Source organism: Rhagoletis pomonella, unplaced genomic scaffold (genome assembly GCF_013731165.1).
Source record: "Rhagoletis pomonella isolate Grant_MI unplaced genomic scaffold, Rhpom_1.0 Rhpom_scaffold_00005, whole genome shotgun sequence".
NCBI classification, from domain to species: Eukaryota; Metazoa; Arthropoda; class Insecta; order Diptera; family Tephritidae; genus Rhagoletis; species Rhagoletis pomonella.
The window spans coordinates 76050390-76076571 of record NW_023458559.1 but is presented as its reverse complement, the minus strand read 5'-3'; the positions used below and the strand labels follow the sequence as shown (position 1 = coordinate 76076571).

At 36.7% G+C, this 26182-nt stretch overlaps 2 protein-coding genes across 2 annotated transcripts in view; one reads left to right on the top strand and one right to left on the bottom strand.

Annotated features, from left to right (window-relative positions):
* LOC118739608 overlaps positions 1–20012 on the bottom strand; it is an 82070-nt gene extending 62058 nt beyond the window's left edge. Inside the window, exon 1 of the mRNA XM_036471035.1 lies at positions 18709–20012. Coding sequence (XP_036326928.1) covers positions 18709–19552 — 844 coding nt within the window. The 5' untranslated portion in view covers positions 19553–20012. The remainder of the gene's footprint in view (positions 1–18708) is intronic.
* A 2922-nt stretch (positions 20013–22934) lies between these two features.
* Positions 22935–26182, top strand: part of LOC118740223 — a 7096-nt gene continuing 3848 nt past the window's right edge. Inside the window, exons 1-2 of the mRNA XM_036471720.1 lie at positions 22935–23034; positions 23095–23163. Of these exons, the coding sequence (XP_036327613.1) occupies positions 22935–23034; positions 23095–23163 (169 nt within the window). The remainder of the gene's footprint in view (positions 23035–23094; positions 23164–26182) is intronic.

Below are 26182 nucleotides of genomic sequence, written 5' to 3'. Positions count from 1 at the left end.
TATTCATTATTCTAAAGTGCTTGAATGAAGAATAAAAATTTATTCATCATTCGAAAGTGTTTGAATAAAGAATAAAAATTTATTCATTATTCTAAAGTGCTTGAATGAAGAATAAAAATTTATTCATCATTCGAAAGTGTTTGAATAAAGAATAAAAATTTATTCATTATTCTAAAGGGCTTGAATAAAGAATAAAAATTTATTCATCATTCGAAAGTGTTTGAATAAAGAATAAAAATTTATTCGTCATTCAAAATTATAAAAATTATGAAAAAATAAAAATTCATTCAAAAACGCCCATCCCAGCTACATACATATGTACCTTCAAGACGATAGGAATTAAAAGTGGTTTGGATGTAGTGAGAGATAGTAACAACGCAAAAATATTGTTAAGGTGCAGCGAAGCATGTCGGTTTATTTCTAAAATTGTCTTTAGAAGTCTTTGTCTCATATTAAAGTAGATACATACATCACGTCATTAAAAAACCCGATGCCATCATTACAATTTAGAAGGTCTCGCTCGCACAATAACTACGATAATTTACACGAAATGTTCTTTGAAAAAAATTTAAGCGAATTTTCTGCCAAAGACTACATGAAAACGAATGAATCCGAGCAATAAAACTAATTAATTGCCATTGCATGCGCAGAGTGTATAGTTACATACAAACACACATATACACTGACGCCAACATACATATGTATGTATGTTGCCAGAAACATGTATGTGTCAGAACGAAGAAGCGTCGCAGATTCAGAAAATCACAATTTACATGCATATTAACTATACTTGTACCAGCAAATTACAAATTACAAATTAAGTATTACGTATACGCCGCGTGTAACCAGTTTTTATGAGTCGCTGAGTGCCAACCATGCCCGCACGACCGCTTACACATGTAAGCATATATGTAAGTAAGTAAGTTGTGCCAAGCAAGGCAGTGAAAAGTGGGGAGAACAGAGAAAAATGGCGAAAGAAGTACATGCAAATGCGTGTACTTTCGCTTTATACGCGATAAATTATAATTTAAATGATAATTATTTAAACGCAATATCATTATCAGGCTACAAACTGAAAGCAATGAGAATGAACGGCGCTGAAAGGGAAATAATATAATAATGAAAAAGTGCAAGCTACCGGTTAGAGTGGAGGCGCAAATAAGAATATTTTTTTTTTTTTTTTTTTTTGGAAATCAAAAAAACTTTTTTCAAACTGCATGTGCAGTGTCAACCACAGATCCCACAGGCAACTCTAATGCCCGTCACAATTAAAAATCTGAAGTACTACAAATGAAAGTTTTCGGAAATGTAAAGTTGTTTTATTTGAAAACAGATATATTAACTTACAGTAGTAAATAGTTGCAAATTCTTTGCAGAAGCAAAATATTTGTAATATATAACCATTGGCAAAATATTGCTTCCCGTTGGATATCAAATCAGTAGTGGACTTTACTGCCAACTGAGAGTAAATCAAAATACAAAGAAAGGTGCAAGTTCTGCGAAAGTATATGTGTTTATACTACACATCGTCGCACAGTGTGCCCTTTTTTTCAATTTTAGCGTGCCAAAAGTCGTAACTATTAAATGGATGTACCTATGATATTGAAGTTACGTCAGAAAATGGAAATTCATACGAAAGCAGCGGCCCCATTTTAAACGAAATCGACAACAGATCTTACCGATAAGCTCTTTTAATCTTTCATGGTCAATGTCCCCTCCCACCTTATCCAAAATATGTTTCATTACAGCACCGTTATTATCATATTTTTTGCCTTTAAGCCACTCGTCAAAAAATGCGCTTCGGATGACTGCCAAAAACGCGAAAAACTTCACGCCAAAAAAAAATAATATTTTTACGCGTCACAATAAGCAACGCTTGACACCGATTATTTTTGTTGTTGTTGTTTCTTATAAATTTATTAGCTGATCTTAGTAGCCGAATATTTGTCAGCCAGAATGCCAAAAATCACGGTCATCTGAAATCATTTTGATTTGGACTTTCGGCACGCTTAAATTGAAAAAGGGCACAGTGTGCGTCGGTGATACTGCAATACGTTCTACTTATGTCAATTATTTATTATTTCTTTCATTGAAAGGGTTTTTTTTTATTTATAGCTGAACGCATATGTTACTCGCTCAACTAATCAGACAAAGGAAGAGAGTTTTCTCATTATTTTACAAAACGATTTACAGATACCTTCAGATATAGACGCCACAAGTAGTAATAATGGACATTGAACGTTTTGCAGTTTCGCCGACAATATGTATATACACTCCAACTAAGCCCTGAACAAAATATGAAAAGAAAAAATCAGGGAGTTGCCACCTGTTTGAAAATTTTAATTTAATTTAATTGATAAGATAAATTTAATATTGCAATATGGGTATGAAACTAAAGAGGTTTAGGAAAGTCTACTGCCGAAAATATTTTTGAGGAGGGTTGCCACCAGTTCGATACATTTTATTGCGCTTAATTTTCTAGTATACATTATATGTAAATTATCGAAAAAAATCCAAAATAATGATTATTTTTGATCGAAAATAAACTACACAAAATAACAATTAAAGTTTACCAAAAAATTAAATATCCAAATTAACCAAGTATTCTTGATCGAAAAAAAATTAAAAATAACAATTTTGTAATTTTACAGAAACTTAACGACCCCTGCTTTAAATATACTTATGTTATCTTGAGCAAAAGGAAAAAATTTAGAGAAACCCTCTAAATTGAATTTCACAAAAAAAAAATTTCGGGAAACCCTAAAGCGCATACCCACCTACAGTCATGTTTTAGTACTTTCAAGTGCCACACTGACTGGGCGTAACCTTTTGTTCGCTCTTCAAACTTCAATAAAATTAATTATAAATATTTTCCTTCTTTTCAATTTTGTGCATAGTTTTGGGGAAGTTGTAGGCTAACTATGTACATACATACATACATAAGTGTGGGTGACAGTAGCTACAACTTAGTCTTTCGAACAAGTTTCTAGTGCAGTTTTAAAACGAAATGTCAACTGAAACTACAACAAAGTGCAAATCGTGTGGGTGGAGCTTGGAGTTGGAGCTGCTACTACAAGCGAAAATGTAATGTAGACACCCAGCTGGGGAAGCGGCTTTACTACCACTTTTTCTCTAGCAACTGTGAGTACTTTCCACGCGTAAAATACATTTCCAACAAACTAACATTTTTTGCTATGCTTTTTCATTAGTTGCCTTGCTACGCTGAGCACATTCCACATGGACTCATAATAATTTCTGCAGCTTTAATGACAACATTTTCCACACTTATTTTCTTCTTTGTGCTGGCAATGCCATTTTGTTCGGTTTTTTTTTGTACTTCTTATTTACGTAGCAGCCTTGCGTCTGGCAACAAAATGCGCAAAGCGAATGGGCGGTAAAGTGTGTTAATGACACAGCAGCAAAGTGGTAGTAAATGTTGCAGAGTTGCAAAAACTGCGCGACCCGTGGCAACATTCAAGCCAACGACGACGCGCCGTTGTGCAGCTGCTGCGACACTCACACACACACACACACTCGAGTGTACAAACATGCACACAAACATATATTTTCTATAAGTATATATGTATACATAAGTATGTAGTAGCAGCAAGGAAAGTGGAGCACAAATTATGGCAAATCAACGAATAATAAAGAATTTTTAATTTTACAATTTAAGTAGTTATGCCACTTTGAATTACGAGTACGGCAATTGCAAAATTGAGTAAATGTTCATAAAAGCAAATAAAATTGGAAAATGGAATATTGGCAACATCAAATTATACTCACTAAAACATAAATGCACTTTAATAACAAATACAACCGCACGTGTGCACACTGTTCTCGGCCACATACCCCCACTGAATAAGTAGTGAGAATGACATAATAGACGAATGTTTGTTGATGTTGCTGTTGCCGTTACTGTTGCATTCGCATACCCCTTCTTTTAGTATCCACTAATATTTCATCAACAACAACACACTTTACGGTTCATCATTAACACACACACTTACATGCAACTTTGCAAGTGCTTTTGAAGCGGCCACATGCTACTCATTTTAGGGCTAAAAGTAGTAAAAACTTGGGCGTAAAAACTATGTATGTACATAGTTGTATTTGGTTAAAAGTATGTACTTTGTGGCCGTAGTAAAAATTTTCAATGAAGTTGTTCATATTTTTGTAAATTGTTTTACTACGACTTGGATTGTTGATGTCGTAGATGTTTTGTACGTCAGCCAATGCTGATAGAAAATAAACAAATAAACAAACTGTGATCACAAACAAAAAAGCACACCAATTCATAACTTTTATAGACCTATCATGGTGGAATAATACAAGGTGTTGGATATTGACAGCGTTCTCGCTCTAATCTGCCATCTTGGCTCCCTTAGCAAAATCGGTGTTTCCCTCTTGAAAAAACTACATTTTACCGCCTTTAAAAAAACTAAACTACCTCATTCCCTATTCCAAAACTGATTTGCAATCACTGAACAATTCTTTGACATTTACTTTATTCTTATTCGTTGACAAAATTAAATTAAAAATTAAAATCATTAATTCGACAAAAAACATTGGCTTTGTGTATTCTCCAAAGGCCTAAAATCAGCCAAATACCCTATGTGGGTCGGCTTAATCAGTAAAACGTGACAGTAGTTGACTTTAGAGGTTAATATATCGGTCTTGAGCTGGTACGGCTTTTAAAACATCCGCAGCTTCCTTTAAAGCATCGCTGCTAATTGCTGAGAGGACCAGATTATATTTCCGGACATAAGATGTGGTCTTGTACGACTGAAGGTGGCCTCAATTTGTAGAAACCATTTGTTTGGCATCTCAGTTCAGAACGGTCGCAGCTTGCATTGCGATACAAGCTCCACATCTTTAGTTGGCATTTTGTTCGATGAAATATTTTCCCCATCCGTCGATGCGCCCTTTTGTCGACTCCGTCATGTTGTAACGACTCGGGGTCACCACTAATTTTTTGATGGCGAAATTTTTGTAAGTTATATAAATCATCTTATAGTATTTTCGGGTAAAAATTAGACCCCAAAGCGGTTTTGGAAGTTTGACTATAATTATAGGACATTGTGTTTAATAAACTAAATTACCATTTATTGCATAAGTGCTACGTAATATATACTACTTTCGCAAATTTAGCTTATCATAATATACCGTTTGTTACTATTTATATGCAAAATTTGATATGAAAGAGTACCAAATTTCGTACTACTTCGCAAAGCGTGCTTCTTTTCTTCCCGTTTCTCTCGTTCTTCCATATTACAACCTTTTGTAAGGGAGCCGTCGACTTGAGCTGTCACTACGTACAACACCTTGTATAATTCCACCATGAGACCTATGGCAAATTGTAATACAATTTTATTTGGTTGTCACTAACGCGTATAATAATTTTGGCCAACACTTCCCACAAACAACAAAACAACAGTTGAACTATAAATTGTAACGGACTATACATTGTGCGATTGGGTAAGTAACGTCCTGGCGACTGCATCATTGTTTTTCCCGTTCAAGCTCAATAACGATGAATCGAATCTTTCAATTCCACATTGAAATTAGTATTGCCACCATGACGAATAACTTGAGCAGTTTCCTGTTCATTGCTCCTCTGCAAATTTGCCAGACCCCCTTATGAATTGTAGAATGAATGGATCTCATCCATTCTCAATGCATTCAAACCATAAATTGAACCATCTACTTAAGTGTGCTGAGGGTAGGATAGCGGCAAGGAAAATGTTCTGTACTATCCTCATCCATCAAGCAAGATGTATACAGTGAATCGTTGAAGATGCCTATGGTGACCATATGTTGTCCTCACGGATTGCGCCCCTTAATCAGTCCCAACAGGGCTTGTATATCACTCCTTCTTTTTCTGAGAAAGAATTTTGATACCATCCTGTGAGGCGTTTTCAGGAAACTCTTGGTTGATTTGCAGATGTTAATACCACTCAACGGATCCCATGAATTGTATTTATAAATTGCTTAATGTACCCGAATGTTCCCGCTATGCTTGGCCTTAAAATTTTCTCGTGCCCAATTCGACGCTCCAGATAACCTCAGTTCGAATACTCATCAGGCAACTCGTTACCTTGAGCACTGTTGTGTTCCAGTACCCACACAAGTTCAAGCTCATTCCAACTTTTAGCGGAGTTTAGCCTAAACTTACATTCCTTGACTTTTTTTTTATATTGAAAGACCGTTGCCAGTGGACCCAAAGCAGTAAAGCGTATGAAGTTACCATCCAGATGCCATCCAGCTTCAGTACCATTTTGAGTCTTTGTGCCGTCTGTATGGAAAGTTTTTACCGAGCTTCCCATGATAGTTTCTGGATCTCTCCATTGCTCCCTTGTAGGAAATCTAACGTCAAGATCCCGCAAAGGTCTGCCAATGGTCACATAACCAATCATATTCCAAATGGGAAGTCTTCACGATCGAAGTCTGTGAATGTCTTCGTATAAGGACAAATGGGGCTAGAAAAAAGATAACGTCGGATGGTCAAGCAGCTTTAAATGCCTTCTTAATACAGTATCAAGGCTCGTGGTCAGCTGTAAAACTATTTTGAACCCCCTGGGAGCCCGCAATAGCGCAACGTTGTGGTGAATTTCGGCGTTTGAAGGCAACGAAAGGACCGAATGACTCGCACAGTGTGGAGTCCAAATGCAAAGAGATATATAACTACTTCCATGAGGAACTCCTAAAGACTACTTGAACTTAGCTGGGAGGGTCTTAGAACTCTGACTGGCCGCCTGACAGGACACTGCAAGTTAAGGTACCATTTGAATAAATAGCAGACTGATACACCTTAGGAAACGATTGTTTTTTCCATCCAAAATTTGGAACATAGCATCCTCCAAAGTGCTTAACTTCTTAACCAGCCTAATGTTGGAGTAAATACAATTAGGGTTTAGCACAATAGATCTTCTTAGGTCGCAGCGCGAGTATTACCGACGTAAGATTAATGGTTACGCGGAGCTAATTTGTTTTTATTGTAGTAGATTGGTTTTAGTTTTACTAAATGTTATGTTATCTATTTTTTACTGAACTTGATATCGAAAACAAAAATTCAAAACTAAAAAAAAATGTGTGGTAGATTTTGGTTAGTTTTGGTAAGAAAAAATGTGTCACTGGCAACACTGATTCAAGGCAGGGGCCAGATGTGGACCAACCTCGTACATCTCTAATACTAAGAAGCCTTATTGGTTGTACACATTGATATGATCGAGTAGCTGGCAAGCATAAACTTTCTAATTGAAGTACTATATTTTCACGAAACAAAAAAAAATATATATTTCTCTCTGTTAATTCAAGCTGATTAAGTGAACACATTCAACATTTTTATCCACTTCAAAATATGATATTCGTATAATTACAGAATTAATATGAATAATATTCGACAACAAGAAACAGAAAGTTAAAAATCAATTAAATCGTTAAACTGCCGAGAGTAGACAATTGAGTTATACACTGCCGGAAAAATGTATTGGCACATCTGCTTTTTTACAATATATGCAACAATTTTTATTAAAATATTTTTCCGACAATTTTATATAAAAGAATCGTTCATTCCACAATAAAAACATAAAAATATAATTTCTAAACTTTGTGCAAAACAGGGCGAAAATTCAGCAAATTTTCATGCAAATTTTCAATTTTTTAATCAGATGTTTTAGAATTTTTCTAAATATGCAGATTTGTAGCCCATTAAATTCTAAAAGTTCGGAGTTATTCAAAAATCGCATTGATTTTTGAGAATTTTTTTTTTTGTTGGAAGTGTTTTGCATTTTTTCATATAAAGTATTTTCGAAATTTTTTTTTGTATGGAAGAGACTGCGGGAAGAAAAATTTCAAAAATCAACGGTAATTCGTAGCTGCTAAGAACTTCCACTTTATTGCTGAATATTCGCGAGTTTTGCACAAAGTATAGAAATTGTATTTTTATGTTTTTTTGTTGTGAAATAAACCATATTTTTATAAAAAGTTGTCGGAAAAATATTTCAATAAAAATTGTGGCATATATTGTAAAAAAGCAGCTGCGCCAAAACTTTTTGCTGGTAGTTTACATACGTACTCACGCATTGCGGAATGTACATCAATGCAAATGCTATGCAAATATTAATAAATATGATAAACTGATTAAGTAAGTGTGACACGTAATTCCAGTGAAATAAAATCGCAAAAAATGGCAAACAAATTGTGAAAAATTATTTTTGAACAGGCATAAATCTTAACAATAAAAAAATAACAAATAAACATGCTATTTTGTATTTATTGACTGCACTACAAATACGCAATCTTGTGTTCGCACAGTTACAATATTTAAACTGCAAAAAGGACAAAAATGTAAATTAATGTTCGCATGTGCGTTGTTATGCGAAAAGGAAGGGAAGGCAAATTGATTGCAATATTTTTGATTTACGTCAAATTGTGAACGAAGATCAATGAGCGTGACAAGCAGCCGGCTGTGTTATACTAATACATGTATTATTTATGCTGTGCATATGTATCAGTTGTAGTTATCCTCTAGGAAATTTGTTTAACAACTTGTTATTATAGGAGGTTACAGAAAAAAGCTTAGGTACATGCTACACATTTTTATCACCGGCGAAGCTATGCATAAATTACTTAAAATAAAAGCACTTTTAAACTAATTACTAACGAACTAGTTGCTAAATAAGATTACCGAAATTTTTGCTATTAACTTCAACAAATGAATCTTCGATCAGTCTGCGATATTCCCGGCTTCTTAATTGGCACTACAACCGTTTGTCGGGTTTCCCAGACCAAAAAAACTACGCCGGTTGCCTCACTCATTTGCGCATTTGCATCAGTTGTCCGTCGTAAGGGCACACAGGGTTTTATGCACTTAGTCCTGCCATGGGGTTTATGCGCGCCGTATTTTTTCACTGCAGCCTCGTCATCCATGCGTAAGACAAGTCCAAGCCAGCGCATCTATTTTTTTGGTGCGCTTAATTATGCGCTTGTCGTTAAAAAGCTCATACAGCTCGTCATTCCATTTTCTTCGGCACTCGTCGCCTACGCAGGCAGGGATATACATAGATCTCCTCTCGAAATCCCCCAAGGCCTTCTCATCTTTGTTCGACATCGTCCACCTTTCTGCGCCATATAAAATGGAGGGCATTATGAGAAATTTATAGCGCGTAATTTTTGTTAATAGAGAAAGGACTGCTTTTCAATTGCCTACCGAGCCCAAAGTGGTACCTGTTGGCAAGAGTTATTCTTTTCTCGCTCTCCAGGCTAATATTACTGGTGGTGTTTATGCTGGAGCCAAGGTAGACAAAGTCAAACTACTTCAAAGTTACCAACAGTGACATGTGCTCCAATACGCGAAGTCTTTTTATATGTTGCCAGAAGGTACTTTGTCTTTTCCCCGTTCACTGCAAGACCAACCTCTTTAGCTTTTTATCGTTGCCTTTGTTTCAGGCCAAGGACGTCGATATAATCTGCATGCGAAAGCAACATAGGTAATATTAAGAACGCTTATTTCCCTTCTTGTGAATTTGATAAAGTAGACTGAGATTCCAATCTTCGGACGTGTATTCAGTGGCAGATACTTTTATACTCACGAGGAAATGGGGTTCACAGGGAGTTCATACGCCCGGACTTTTCATTGGCCTGTCGTGGATCTTCGTTGGGCCAATTTATAAGATCATCGTACCTAGAATTCGTTGACCAAAATAGCATTTAGCTTAGGGTATTCGCCCGGTTTCATAACGATATGCGCAACAAAGAAGATCTGTAACTAAATTGAAGTTTGAAGAGATCATCCTTAGTTGCAGTAACTACATAGGTGACTTGCTCTCAATATTAAAACATTCTCCTCCGCCGATAATATTCCGACTCTGCTGCGCAGTACTGGTTTGGTGGGCGACAATAAGATGGAGAATGAGGACCACAATGGCCGAAGCTCTATATGCTGCACTACACGCCACCTGCAGACCCAGATAATATGTGCAAACTCTGTAACGCAGAACAATAGGAAGGACTGCAGTGGAACTTTTTGCAATGGTTCAGCTTGGATTTAGGATGTACCTTCAAAGTACTAAAGCGTCATCTTTGATAGGCCAACTCCAAGTCGGGGCTTCCAAAGACTTCCGGAATCACATAAGATGTCGAACAGTTTAAGAGCCTTGGAGTCATATAAAACGGTGTTAAGGCTAGTAAATATGTATGTAGTTGCAAAGTATACTTTATTGACTAGAAACCACTAATAAGGTTATCTGGGAGTTTCCGGGCATGCAGGATTTCATCGTAACGAAAGGCCGAAAAATTAGTTGCTCAATGCAGCCTGTCTGGTTCTTAGCCTTTTTGTGGTCTATTCGCGGCGCACTGGTGACAAACGACATGGTAACAGGCAATCCAAAAGATTTATAACTACCTATCGTGGAGTCTCGGGACTACTGCTTAATCTTAGGCGGAAGAATATAAAAACCATCACTGGATACCGGAAAGAACAATTAAACGTAAGCTAACATCCTTGTGAAAATGAAGCTTCTGTGGAATCTTAAAAATATACTCGGTCCAGAATCTGGAAAATGGCATGCTTCAAAGAACCTATCTTTAAAAATAGCTTAGGGGAAGAGCGACTGTGCTAGTACGCCCTAATAACAATTATAATAACAGAGGTTGACTGGTAGTGAAAAGGTTTAAAACCGTGTCCAAATCAAGACATACCGTTACACGGAAGCGTACAAAATAGAACAATCGTAGGAGAGCTGCAGCATTCATTATCCAGCCTATGTATTGACTTTGATCCAGAAACTTAAGAACTTGGGTAAATGCTTACTTAGTTCATCTGGACAACATTCGCTTGAAGAAAATATGAACATCAAATCAATAACAGGCAGCGTCCAAGCATCAATCAACAGACTGCTTATGAAAGCATATCTCAGGTGGTTGAGACGTAGCGATCAAATGCAAATCGTACGACAATAAGCTGATCAGCTACATATCTCGCTTCTTTTAAGCGTATGGACGATAGACTTATTGTATTAGTATTTGGCGGACGCAAGCTCTAACACTGGGAAATAAAAGCCACAGAAAGTGAACAACTTGCGCATATCCAGCGCTTTTAAAGCTGTGTCTCTGGCAGCTCGACGTAGGATATCTGCAATACCTAGAGGAGGCTATCGACAAAGACTAGAAAACTTCACTGATTTTCTTGACTGTTTCAGGCGAAGAGTCGTAAATAAGTCTGGCAATATCAGGGACGTATTCGGTCTATGTAAGCAACATTAGGCCTGTCAGCTTTTGCAAATAATGCATACATCAACATCGTTTTTGTTCTTACTGGTCTTTCAAGTTTAAAAAAAAAAAATGATAGTATGTCTTTTCGCCATCGGCTCGCCCATGTAAGCCGCGCAAATGCTGCTCCTCTCTTTCTCCTCATCCTCTCTCTCTCCTCCCTACTGTGCGGTCAACCAACCAACCATAACGCTCATCTCGTACATGCCGGAATCGCATGTAGAATCATTTCAGGCATTCAACTGTCCAACCATTCAATTTTATTTAATGCAATAAAATGACAAAAAGCACACTTGTCAGCAATTTGCCCGCATGTCATAGACGATGAACGAAACAAAGCTTGCCGATGTGGCTGGCGAGTCGTAACGTGGCTAGCGATGCAGTTGGGGGAAGTAAGGAAGGGGTTGTGCCGGACAAACAAGATGTACAATATATGTATGTACACTTGTATGTATGTAAGTAGGCATGTGATGAACTGTGTTACGCAGCAAAGAGCAAAAGCAAAAGTAATTTACAAACATAAGCAACAACAAAAACAACAACAACAACAACGACAATCAAGAGCAGCCGCGCGCCACAAAAGGCCTTGTAAACACGCGTCGTAAATGCGTGCAAATGCATGCGAATTTGCTACTTTGTATTTGTGTTGTCAACTACCACCCTGCAGGGAAAGCTAATAGTTGTAAAGTAGAATGCTAGCAGTTAGCGTTTCAGCCCGATTAGTTCAAGTTCTAGCCTTCTTCAATATTAGCGATTGGTAACATGGCGCTGTCCCGCGAGATGTCAATTGTCCGCAGCATCTACCAGTATAAATACTAGTAGTATCGTACCATTTGATGGTATAGTCGGCCAATTTTTCCCCCGTGAAAGGGATAAGTATGTCATTTTGCTAGCGGTGCTCCAGCAGTCGCATCGGTGGACATGCCTAGTGCACGATTCATTCCTGAGTTCAGAGGTTCAAGTCCTGGGGTGAGGATTTTTTTTTCTTTTTTTTACCGAGTTCAAAAAAGGAGAAGGTTATCAATTAGTCGGAATATTTTTTTTGCCAACTTTAATTTAACTTGCTCTGTATGTATTTATTTATATACGTATGTAAGTATGTATGTATGCATGTATGTTTGCTAGTGGCAAAGCTTGCAATCAATTTTTGACCAACTTCCCGATGACCAATGGACTTGAAACTTCACAGTTGGCTCAGAACCCGCCCACAATGCAGTACGAAAGATCCGATAGGTGGCACAGGAGTCGAAATATTTGAAAACCCCGTATTTACAATCCGATTTTGTTCATATTTAGAAAGTATGAAAAGGAATAACTTCTCTAAAAATTTTGCCGATAGGTGGCGCACGCAGGAGTCGATACATTTGGTAAACCAATATTTATGCTTTCCTTCACATTTACAAAGCTTGCTTCAAAAATATTTGTTATTTCAATTAACTTATTGTTATTTAGGTTTTTTGTTGTAGCATTTAAATTTAGCTTTTTACTCAATAAGAAATTCCATTTATTGATTTCATTTTTATGCCACAAGTATTTCTTTATGTTTTTTCGCAAACGAAATAAGATTTTCACATTTGTAATTTATATTTAAATTGAAATAAGTAATTATATTAACCACCTCCAGGCGGACTGCGGACCTACGACCTCAGAACCAGTTCCGGTAGTCTTCGCGAAATGCTGACATTTGTAAGGAAAGCAATTAATTGCGTTTTATTTTTGACTTTGAGCATTCAAAGGCAGATGTCGCTGAAGCTCATTCTAGTTAATGAACTGGTATTTTTACTGACTGGCTCGGTTTTTCACTGCAGGGCATTTGCAAATGTGCGTAGGCATGCGTGTGAGTGGCGATGGGTGTGTGTGTGTGTGTGTTTGTGTATGATGGAAAAACAAATTTGATATTTGTTATTTTTCCCTTTTGTTACCTACTTTTGTGCGTAGGCCTTTCGAATGGTAATGGCTTATGTGCGCAATATTATGTGTTGCTTGATATGATACGTTTGAATGTTGTGTTGCTTTGTGGCAGCATAATAACAAAGTGGACAATAATAGAAACAATGGCAACTAGATACATGCTGCAACCATAATACAAATTGTGTCGGACAAAAATAACAGAAATGAAAGTCCAATCAAAGGACTAACCTATTGGAAAATTAGTATTGAGAAAATGTATTATTTATGTATTGCTGTTGGTGTGTATCTGTTGACGTATTACGGCGAAGCGACAAAAGTTCGTTTGAATTTATAAAAAAAAAAAACATGTACGAACATGTGTAGTACTCACAAGGATTTTATGTTATAAATACGTGCAATATTTTAAAGGACAATCTCTTCTCTCATGGTACTGTCCTTTGACTTTATTTATTTTTCTAAAAATCTATATTGCCCTTTGTTTCATTGTTGAAAGTATAATAAGTTGGAAAACTCATACTTGCCATTAACCTTGTTGTTATTGAATAAAAAAAATATTGAAGCAAAAATGGTCAGTGAAGATTTTGCAAAGTTTATTTTGTTCTACGGGTAATACTTCGCGGCAGCGATTTAACATAGGTTACTTTAAGTAACGTTGACTGCCACTCTCCGTGCGGAATGTTGAGGGCCCCGATTCCGCCTGAATATGTTATATAAATAGCGTAACCCGATGTATGCCCCATATACATTCCCGTGCAAAGGATCCACCTATTTTCTCAGAGAGGACTCAAGGATTGTAAATCCACTGGTAAATCGTAATAGAGATGTTTCAAATTATGTTGGCGTTGCGGTGGCAGAGAAAGTGCTCTAAGCTCTTTACCTTCTCCTCGTACCTGCAACTGCGGTAGAAGTCATACACTCCTACGCTCTCCATATATTCCCACTGAACAGTATCCATTGATAAAACCATCCCACTTCTGGCAGTCTTACTTAGACCTTGCAGATCCATTGTGATACCACTGTGAATCACGGGAAGCCTCAGTGACTATTCTGCATAGAACCATTTAGAAGCTCTTGTGAAGCGTAGGATTGGTTTTATTGCTACACCAAATATTTCCGTTAGAGTGCCGAAAAAGTGCCTTCCTAGAAAGCCCTCTCTGCTCTTAGCTAAATCAGGGTAGCTACAGAAGAAATGCTCAACTGTTTCTTCTTCTTCCTTGTCTCTGCTACTTCTGCAATATTCATGGGAGAATATTCCTAATCTCGGGGCGTGCCTAACAAATAGCCAATGACCGGTTACACAAGCCATGACCTCGAAATGTCCTCATTTGAGAGGCTGAACAGTTCTTCCATTTTTTTCCTGACAATTTGCGGCCGTAGTAGCCTAGTTGCTTTACAAGTGCCCTCGTCGAACCGGGACCTATTGGCCTCTTGAATGATGTTTTTTTTGGAATAGTTTGCTTACCGGCATTTTGGTCAGAATTCTTTGCTCCTTCGCAATGCTTTTTTCCGGAATATTTCTGTGTCTGGGAACCCAGTGCATTGCATGGCCAAGTTGTTTAGAACCATTCTACGTTGAATTTCTACCTTCGAAGAGATATTATTGCACCGTTAAATCGCAGCCTCGTTGTAAGCATGGACGGTGATCGAGTACCTATTTTATTACAGAAGAGTTCATGGAGCAGAGCGCTATCTTCTTGATACTTATTATTTCCGCTTGAAAGAATCTGCCATACCCCGGTATACGCAAGCTTATGACATCATGCTCTAGAGCCTTCACTGAAGATTGAAATGGAACTAGAATCAGGCTTTTTACACGGAGATTTGCTATGAAAATTTTTTATCAAAGCTGAATCGAGGAGTAGTATAATCTAACTAGATATTGCATCTAGAATTTTAGTGTTTCTTTCCAGGGCAGGTCAGATTTTTGCCCAACAGCATTTTAAAAAAACTGATGGAATGTCAAACAGCTTATCCTTATTTTACCTATCTCTACCCAATTTTCCAAGCTTGCCACGCTTCGTTACTTACTCCTTGGGCACATTCATCATAAAAGAATCAAATCGTTGACATTTTCATGCGCTGACTTTTTATGACTTTCGACGATGGCTATGGCTGATCACAAGCGACTGCGATTTCACATGCACCGTATAGGTATGATCAAAGAGTCAGAATGCTAGATCTATCTTGAGGACGAGGATACTTCCGAACACATTTTTTTTACTGCCTTGCCTTGGGTAGGCAAAGATTCACTTATTTTAAAGCCGCAATGGTCAAACATGTAGTAGTAAGGAAATCGACTACCAAGGCCCTTTAGGATTCCTTAAGATAGTTGACGGTATCTTGGGCCTATTAGTTGTATGATTAAATCCCAAAAAACGTAAATTTTGGATTGGTTCTCAATATTATTAAACGTGCGTTATGTGTGCCTCATTTGTATGCCATATTAGTGCGATATGTATCACTTCGCCAAAAAACAACTACATATATATGTACATATGTGTATTTACAAATGAGTAGTTATGTTTGTAAATATTTTTGCCTACATCTGATTTTTGTTATTCACCGAATATTTTGCTAAATTTGACAGGGAAACTGCGGCAAAAATATTTATGTATGGAAATTGACTGCGGCAGGTGTATTGAGGCGTATGCATGTATGTATGTGTGTAAATATGAACATACTACATTTTTGCTTAAATAACTGTGCAAATAATTCCACTTGGTTTTGTAGGGATAAGTGTGGGCGACGGTGATTTATTGCGGCAAAATGTTTAGGTAATACTTCGAAGGTCGCGTGTTCGATGCACTGAAAGTGAAATATTTCTAATGCGCCTAATATGCTAAATGAAAACTAACAGCTAAACGCTTCTAAACATTGATTTTACTCGCATTTCTTTACTTTTCATAAAATTAGTTTTTCCTTCAAAGCTATTCTTAAAACTAAAAAAAAAAAAAATTGTTGGTGAGGTGCGGCCCAAACCCGTCAGGCGGCTATACATTTGCTAAGGGAAACACGTTTGCTACATATATGTAAATTTATATGTATTTTATTGATATCTATTGAAAATTGTGTGGTCAATTACATTCTGGTTGAGTTGACAGAAAAAGGTAAACAAAATTTGATTATCTGTTATCATACACGTGTATTCGTGGAAAGTTTATTGATATTTTTAGAAGCAATAAATATTTTGCCGCATAAAATGCATATCTAATGGGTGAATAAATGTCAATATGCACATAAAAGCACGCAGTAGTTTAAAATATTCATTTTTTTTGCAAAAATCTACAACTGTTATTTTTATTTTGTTTTGACTGCCTACGAAAATGTGATTGTTTATTTTTATTTTTTTTTTTCAGGAAATAAAAACGCATTATGCCTTCTAGCTTATACATATCTATATGTACGAGTATCCATGTTGGATCTACAATTTATAACGGAAAAGTTAAAATCGAACGTACGTACACGGCGTATGAGTTACTCTGATGAGATGAGAATGTTACTCATACGCCATGTACGTATGTATGTTCGGTATTAACATTTCCGTTATAAATGGTAGATCAAATATGGATTCACCATTTAGAATTTTTAAAATCTGACACCTGGTTTGAATTCAGAAATCCCGAAAAGCTCCGAGTCTCCAATTTCGAGCAAAAATGTTGAATTTAAAGTTAATCGTCCTTTATCTTGGAACAGTCATTCTGAAATTATAAAATTCTATACCAGATTCGAATCCAGCAACGCCGTAAACTCCCAGATTATCAAGTGTCGAGCAAAAAGTTGAATTAAAAAAAAAATCGCACCACATATTGGATTAGATTTTTAAAATCCAACACCACCTTTGTATATACATATATTTTATTGTCGAATTTATGTAGGAGGTGAGCAAATTCAGAGTGCCCAGTACTTCTATATTTTACACGAAGACTTACGATTTTTATTGCTTTATAAGGCAAAGTAGTAGAGGAATATTTGTAAGAAACTTCCGCCATTTCTTGCCAAATTTAACTTTAAGACAAACGGGATAACTGCTAAGTTATAGCGAAAGAAGGTTGCGGCAAATGTTGATCCTAAAAAGCTCCTCCCAGCTGCAGGACCACAGACTTGTAAAAACTGGTAGAAGTGTTGACATTACTTCACCCCGTCGTCTGCCAAGCAGCTTCGACTATGAGTATTCCGTTCCTTTATGTAGTCTCACCGCGATAATCTCAATGGGGCCTATCAATACACCACCAGAATTGAGAATTGAGGCTTTGTAAGTCTAACGGTCATCTTGGGCAGAAAGATCATGCCCTGTTCATGCCCAGCATTTGCCGAGTTTACATAAGGAGCATACAGTTAAGGTTGATGGTGAGTTATGTACAGATCTTTGTGAAGACATGAGTAGAGAAAGAAACTAGATTGGCGCCAGTCTAGCCTCGATGAGATCCACATTATCAGGGATAAAATCGAAACTTCGAGGTTTGTTAAAGTATCCTTATCTTGAGTAAGTTAAGCACCCAGTGCCCTTAAGTCTTACTTCTGCAGCTGTCTACCAATGAGGATGACCTTTTGTACCCGCTCCAGCTTTCTGACAAGCGTAGTCTTCTTTAGTGCATTGCAATAGATGCGGACAGGATAAAACATTGGCAGCTTTCCTGTGGTATCATAGAGCTAGGGTAAGGGTGCTATTAGTCGTCAATTACTCTAAGGCACACAGATGCCTTCTATAGTCTTTCGCCAATGTTAGGCTTTCGCGATAGCCAAAGTCCAAGAACTTGACTATGCCAAAAATCAACAGGAAGACAGCGTCCAATTGCCGGAAGAGTCACGTGAACTAGATGTGGTCCGTCTTGTTAGGGTTTACAGCGTTCCCACTGTTAGAAGTTCGCTAAGAAAATACAGTGTATCCAGAAAGTTTCCTCTTTCCAAAAATGCAGCGTGCTACACATCATCAGACATCCTCTCTTACACAGCTCTACTAGCAGAAAATTATAAAAAGGACCTTCGATTTCCAGAAAGGCACCACTACAGTAAAGTCGTTATGTATGAATAAGTGTGCAAATCAATCAGCTGCCTCAGAATTTTGACTAAAATTGATGCCACTGAATGGAAGGGCTTCACAGAAGCAATGCCTATTTAAGAGGTGTCTCATGGTCCATGTTGCATGGAAAATACATCGAAATGAAGCTTAAAGAACTCCGCGCTAACCAACGTTCAATTTCTCAGCTCGTCTCTCAATAATTTCACTTTCGGACGGAATGACAAAACCTTAATCCTTCCTAACAAAAGAAAAACGAATACCCTGTCATCTAGTGCTGTTTTCGGTAAAGTTGGTCACGAATACATCTCCTTTCATAATACCTATATAGTTTTTGTAAGTTTGTTGGACTTTGTAATTTATCACTAATGGATTAAAATATTAATATTAGATTTTTTTCTATGTTTTAAAATTTTTATAATTCAAAACAAACTTATATTCTAAAGTTTACTACTCATACTTGTATAGATATCTCTGTTGATTGTTAATTGAAATGTTTGAATACTCACAGTGTTTGCTCTTTTCGGCAGCCACTTGATGTAGAGGCGCTTGGGCCATTACAGTAAAAACCATTAGCCACATTAGCAGCCATTTAGTAGTTGGTGTTGTTGTTGCTGCTGCTGGCGTTGTTAATTTTGCAGCACCTTTTGAACTGGCCGAATTTACATGAATGTCGGAGCTTGTAGCCGATGTTTTTGTTGCAGTTGTTGTAATGCCAACTGTTGCCCGCTTCTTGTCTGCTGTTATTATTATTTTGTCAGTAGCTGTTTTTGTTTTCAAGTCAATTTTTCTTGTTGCTTCTTTCGCCACTGGCATTGTTAGAGTTTTTGTTGCTGTTGTCAGTGCTGCTGTGAGCATCATTGGTAATTTTAAAATTGACCAACTGTTTTTGCTTTTGTCAACAACGCTTTTCTCAATAAATGCAACACAATTGCTGATTGTTGTTGCTGATGCTGCTGGAGCATTTCCTGTTGTTGCTGTTATGCTAAAATCATCATCAGCATCAGTAACAGCAACGCTGCGCTCGCCTATACCCACTGACTTGAATGCTATTTTCTCAACCAAAACATTGCCGGCCAATAGCTCTTCCTCTGTTTCTACTCTGGCTGCTGCAGTTTTTAGTTTCATTCCCTTCATTTTTATTTCGCCCCCACCTACTATTGACTTTTGCTGTTTTTGTTTCACATTTTCATCATTTTCACAATTTTCACGTCTTTCCACCCGTTTTTGTGACTCATGGCGTTTGCTGGCATGGGCGTCCAGCATTGCTGATGATGCTGGTGGCGGCGGCGGCGGCGGTGGAGGTGGCGGCGGAAGCGGTGGCCCTGGTCCGCACGATGTGGGCAGCAACATGGCGGCGTCTACACGTCTGCTGCGCCGTTTTTGCTTTACCGTTCAACTGTCCAATTTAGCTGACGCTTTTACACGCCCACTACTCTCCTTCTTCTTTTACTTCTCTCCCTTCACTTTCTGTCACACTACTTTTCCGGCACTATTCGCTTGCTTTTTGCTCTGCCCTTCACTTTATTCCTAATTTCCAATTGCATTTGCTGTTATTTTATTTTTCTTCTCTTCTTGTTGTTGTTGTGGTTTATTTTCCAACAATTGCCGCTGTTGTTTTTATTGTAGTTGTTTTCCTCCTCATTGTAGCGCAATTAAGCGCTTTTAATTGCAATGACACTTGCAGATGCTCGAGGCAATAGCAGTGCGGCTCCAGCACAGTCGGAAATTTTCATCAATTTTAATCAGTCAACGCTTTTGAAAAGTACGAGTGCGGGAAGAGCGGCTGAGAGTTGGCTAATGGTATATTGCCTTTGCTGAAAATAAGTATTGAGAAAATAAGCTATTAGTAAACTTGAGCGTTGACGGGAAGGGAAATGGAAATGTTTTTTATCTACATATTTCAAAGACTGTGAAAACTCATAAATGAATTCAAATGCAAATAATGATTTTTGGAGCTAATTTCAATTTTCGCGGAAGTGTTGCAAAATGATGCACCATTTAATGTTAAGATTTTTCCATATAAAAAATAAATTCCGATTTTGCCTGTCGCTATTCAAGTGGGTGCAAGTGTATGTATATACGTATATACAATTCCGACGCATAAATTAATAAGTTTATTTTATTATTATAAGAAGTTCTTTTTGATGCACTCAAATTACAAAAAATGCATATAGTATTTTTAATTTACAAAGTAATTTATAAATTTTTTAATAATTATTAATTATTTAATTTCAAATAATACCTTTCACGACGATACACAGTGCTGTATGAGCGGGCAAAAATCAGAAAAATTGTTGTCACGTATGTCAACGTGTTTGGTATCGTTGGAAAGGAAATTTATCCTAGATTAAGGATCTGGACTTAGTTTTTGTTTTTATCTCATAAGGTTCTCACAAAAACCTCTTAAAGTTGTGTGTTTTTTATATATTTTTTCTTTTATGAAAATGCCTTTAGCTGGAGGCTTTAAAAAAAAAAATTGCTAAAAATACAATTTATTATACTTTATCTTAAGACACAATTTTTCTAGTTAGAAAATCTCTAGGGAAACCACTCTATAGAGCTTTTTACAAAATATTGAGTTTCCTGGCTGGAATGGCCTATTTGCTACACCCTAAAATTTGTTGCAGAAAATTTAAAAAATTCCTAAGTTTACAAAGGGATAAAAAAAAAATATGTAAAAGTATGTTTTTTTTTATCCTTTTATTTGAAAGAAGGGGCCTTTTTCTTTGACTCATTGCGCTTTTCGAAAAAAATCGTTTTTTTAAGGTTATAAAATCAACTTTTGCAAAAAAAAAATTTCACTGATTACAGTTACCACAGTATTTTCCATTACTTAAATGCCAAAACATTCTTTAAAAATAGTAAAGTTTATTACTGTAGACACACGCGGTAGTGTTCTGTGCTGTGTAGTGAAGCGTAAAATAGTGAAAAAACTAATATTAATATGAATTCAATTATAAAAAACTCAATTTAGCTGATATCTGGATTTCTACTCGTCCATCAGATAGAGTGTCTGCATTATCTGCATTATTTGAAGACAAATTAATACACGCATGCGACAAAGCACTTTTGAATCAAAAAATAAAACTTTTTAATAGTGAGATGAAAAATAAGTGGAATTATAGTGGTCGCAAAAGAAGCGCTTTTGAAAAAACATATTCTAAATGGCTAAATTGGACATTCCTTTCCCTTCCGGATTCCAATGGAAATAAGGATAAATGTGCTGACCGGGGAAGACCTTCTAAAGAAGAATTTTGCAAAGCTTGACGGAGAACAAAAAATTGAAGGGTAGAGCATTTGTTGAAAAACTATTCCATCGAAGAGCTCGAGTATGCTTTGAAAAAAAAATTAAAAAAGCAAGCAAAGTTGAATGTTTTGAAAGTAGTACCGAAGGTTTGCCCATATCTGATTCACTCGCACTATACATAGATCTGAACCTATCAGATCGTAAATATAATAGTTTACGTGCAAAAATAAACCGGTTGCATAAAGATTGTATACCGAGCTTAAACGCATTGCAAACAAAAAAACAAACTTTGCTGCCAACGATTAAATCGACTGAATATTCAGCCGTAGTTGATCTGAAATCATTATTGCTGAAAACAACGCAAAGTATTTTAGAACTAAGCCCAGATAATGGTGACATAACCAAAGCTTCTTTGGTTTGTAAGTGGGGCATGGATGGAAGTTCGGGGCATAGCCGCTATAAGCAAAATTTTGGTGACGACAAATTAACGGATGAGTTTATGTTCATCATTGCGCTAGTCCCTCTGAGGTAACAAAAAATTATCTAATATGTCTTCCAAAAACATTCAATAGCCTTTAAAAATAAATTCGAGTTTAGATCAGTAAATGGCATTTTAATTTACATTGACAACTTTTTACAGTATTATTTTGCAAAAGGCTGGTCTGAATTAATTAATTTACTCGATTAGCTATTTTGCGATATGACGGTCTTATATCTTTTCGACAAGCCATATAAGTTATTAAAAAATAAATATTTTTTTAGGGGTTAATTGATTTGTCATCCAACAAAAATATATGGACCAATAACAAATGCTCATCGTCTTTTTATTGTCGTCCAATTAAGTTTAGTTTCAAGAAGGAAAACCGCGAACTAGTTCTATTCGAATATAATGATATGTCGAGAAAAATTGAGAACTTAGAAGATGATGTTGTAATACGAAACGGAAAAGGGATTCAAGTTTCTTATCAAATGCATTGCACCATGATTGATGGATCTGTTGCCAATATTTTGACTGGCACTAATGCTTCCAGTAACTGTTTTATTTGCCATGCCAAACCGACCGAAATGAATGTTACTAATTTTACAAAAGTACCAATCGCTAATCATTACAAGTATGGGTTGTCTACACTGCATGCTTGGATTAGATGTTTTGAGTGTTTACTCCACATCGCATACCGTTTAACATTTAAATGCTGGCAAGTTCGCAAAGAAAACAAAGACGCCTTTTCTGCGAATAAAGTTAGGATTCAAAATGAGTTTAGGACAAGATTAGGCTTAATAGGGGACCAAGTAAAGACTGGATTTGGAACAACTAATGATGGCAACACAGCTCGCAAATTTTTTTCAAATGCAGAAGTGGCATCAGAAATTACCGGCATTAATAAAGAGCTAATTCAAAATTTTTCAATAATACTGCGACTAATATCGTGTGGAATGCGTATTAATATCGGCACGTTTAGAGAGCTCCTTATAAGGACAAGAACAATGTATTTGACTGAATACGAATGGTACTACATGCCTAGCAGCGTGCATAAAATATTGATGCATGGGTATGGGGTTATTGAGTATTTCGATCTACCAATTGGTAAGAAAATCGATTTGTTGCTATTCGGCATTTTTTACTACTACGAATTTATTCCCACAGGCAATTTTTCAGAGGAAGCTCTGGAAGCTTTACATAAACACATACGTATCGTACGATATGATCATACACGTAAAACTGCTCGGGAGCATACAAACAGAGACTTGATGTCATACTTAACAATATCATCAGATCCTGAAGTGGTTTTTAAAAGGAATGCAGTTTATACAATGGACGAGCTGGAAGAGTATTTAGTCGATGCTGAAGAAACTTAAAAGTAATAAGTACCCTTCAGTCAACTCAATTAGTTTTATACTAATCAAATACTAGTCAGCCACACGGCCTCAACTAGTTCGAGTTCTGTAATTTTTTCCATATAAGCAACTGGTATTTTTAACACGGCGATGTCCTACGAGATGGCAATTGTCCTCTTCTGCATCAGCACTATACCAGTTGGCATACTAGTCAGCCTCTGCATCAGCAATATATCAGTTGACATACTAGTCAATATATACATCAATATCATTTCAACCCGAAATTCATTAATGAATTCATGTATGAATACACCACAATTCATGTATGAATACACCACAAAATATATGGTCAATGAACTAGTGTGTTTGCTGAGTAGTTTGGAATTTGACTGCATGATGACTTTAATTTTTCAATAAACGGCGTTAGATAAAACAAATAATTTTTGATTCAGTATTTTGCAACAACTCTTGTTCGTGCGAAGTAACTGGAAAACAAAATTATATTTGTCTTTTGAGTATTTAATGTCGTCTTGAATGAATCAAATTTTCGTGTGACATCCACACCAAAAGATATAATCAATTTAAAAAAACATTTTGTAGTCAAAAAGGACCAAAATGAAAGTAGCTGCCATTCCTAGAGGGTTTGCATAAGAGAGATATAGGGAATCTTATTTGCCATGAATTAAGCCATAGAATGAAGCCTTGAAGTCTTTAATATTATTAGGAAAACGTCCTGTATAAATAATAAAATAACTACTCAGTATTGGAACTACTTCTGAATATCAAATTTTGCAGTTTCAATCTCAGTTTCCATGAAAAATGTAAGAGCTAGGTAAAAAAAAAATTGATGATTTTTGAAATCTCCGTACTCTAGTCCACCAAGAAACGAATTTTTACTCAAATCCGTCCATTATTCTATTTTTGCCCACTTTTTATATGGAGACACAGCACTGTGCGCTAGTACTATCGATTCTAATGATTTTTAGAACTATCGTTTCGAAAACTATCGAGTGGCGGTACTATCGATAGTATCCCAATTCTACCTGGGAGTAGCCAGAAGTGATTATTGTGCTTACGGTTCAAATCGTAGCTCACTGCGTCCGTAAACTTATATCCACGTATACTCTGGCTAGCGAACAAATACCCGTTTAGGGGCGAGCTAAAGTGAGAAGGCATAAAATTTCGCGTGCGCTAGGTTTGGATCCCGCCACGTAAAAACTCGCCCAATAAGAGAAAAAAAACACGCCTCGGATGAGACCCCCTTCTTTTTATGTCCGGACCCTCAATGGGCCAGGTGCCTTTGGCCGGCTAGTTGATGTCCTCGCGAAGACAAAGTTTAGCATTGCTGCCATTCAAGAAATTCGATGGACGGGGCAATGCAAGGTAAGCTTGGAGCCTTGCGATGTCTACTTCAGTTGCCATGTAAAGCAGCGCAAATTCGGTGTTGGATTTGTGGTGGAAAAGAGACTCCGCCGCCGAGTACTGGCTTTAACCCCGGTACGAACTTCTAGCCACAATTCGCATCAAAGCGGGATTCTTCAACATTTGGCGCATCTGTGCCCATGCCGGACGAAAGAGAAGGACGAGGCATAGGAGAAGCTCGGCTAAGCACTAACACATTTCGAGTGCCAATCTATTATTATTAATCAATTATATAAATAGGCAATCATGTTTCCTTTACACCCCTTTTACGGCTAAACTGTACTTCTAAGGTATAAACAATTATATATCATTAGAAAGGTATTTTGATGCTGATGTGCAGGCAATTTTTAAAATTTCAAATTAGTTTAAAATAGAGCGAAAAAATCAATTCAAAAGTCACACCAATACCAATGCCATACATGTACATGGTTGGGGCGGAAATGCCTCCTAAATGTATGCTTTAATATTGATAGTGAATTAAAGAAACGTGCTAAGCAGCAGTTTAGGAATAAGATGTATGTATGTATGTACATGAATAGATTAGCCTCAAACAAGGATGAGATAATTTTGAGTATGGAGAAGAAGAAAGGGATAAATACAGAAATTAAAATAAAAGTAAAGAAACCTAAATATAAAGACAAAGAGGAAGGAAAATTTAAATACCTAACCTAATAACAATGGTGGGGGTGAATATGTAAATGAAGAAAAGAATGGACATATTTAGATCAGGATTAAGGAAAGGATAAAGATGAAGAAGAAGATGAAGATCAAGACGAGGAAGAAGATGAAGATGAATATGAAGATAAGGATAAAGATAACTTATCTTAACTTAACCCCTTAACTTAACTTAACTCACCTCAACTCATCTCACCTCCGCTTAAAAATTTACTCCACCTGAGTTCGCTACACATTAATTCACCACACCTTAACTCCCCACACCTAAATCCACCACTACTTCACTCCCCACACCTAAATTCACCACACCTTAATTCACCACACCTAAATCCACCACACTTTAATTCACCACACCTTAACTCACCACACCCCAACTTTCTCACCACATCTAAACTCACCACAGCTTAATTCACCATACCTCAACTTTCTCACCACACCTTAACTCACCACACCTTAACTCACCACACCTCAACTCACCACAACTAAATTCACCACACCTCTTAAGACCACCACACCTGAATTCATAACACCGTAACTCCCACACCCAATTCCACCTTACTGCAACTCATCACACCCAATTTCAACACATGACATGATATCACTAAAGAAACAATGTAAAGAAAAAGAGGAAGGAAAATTTAACTACCTAACCTAATAACAATGGTGGGGGTAAATACGTAAATGGAGAAAAGAATGAAGATATAGATCAGGATAAAGGAAAAGATAAATATGAAGACGAAGGTGAATATGAATATGAAGATGAAGATGAAGATGAAGATGAAGATGAAGATGAAGATGAA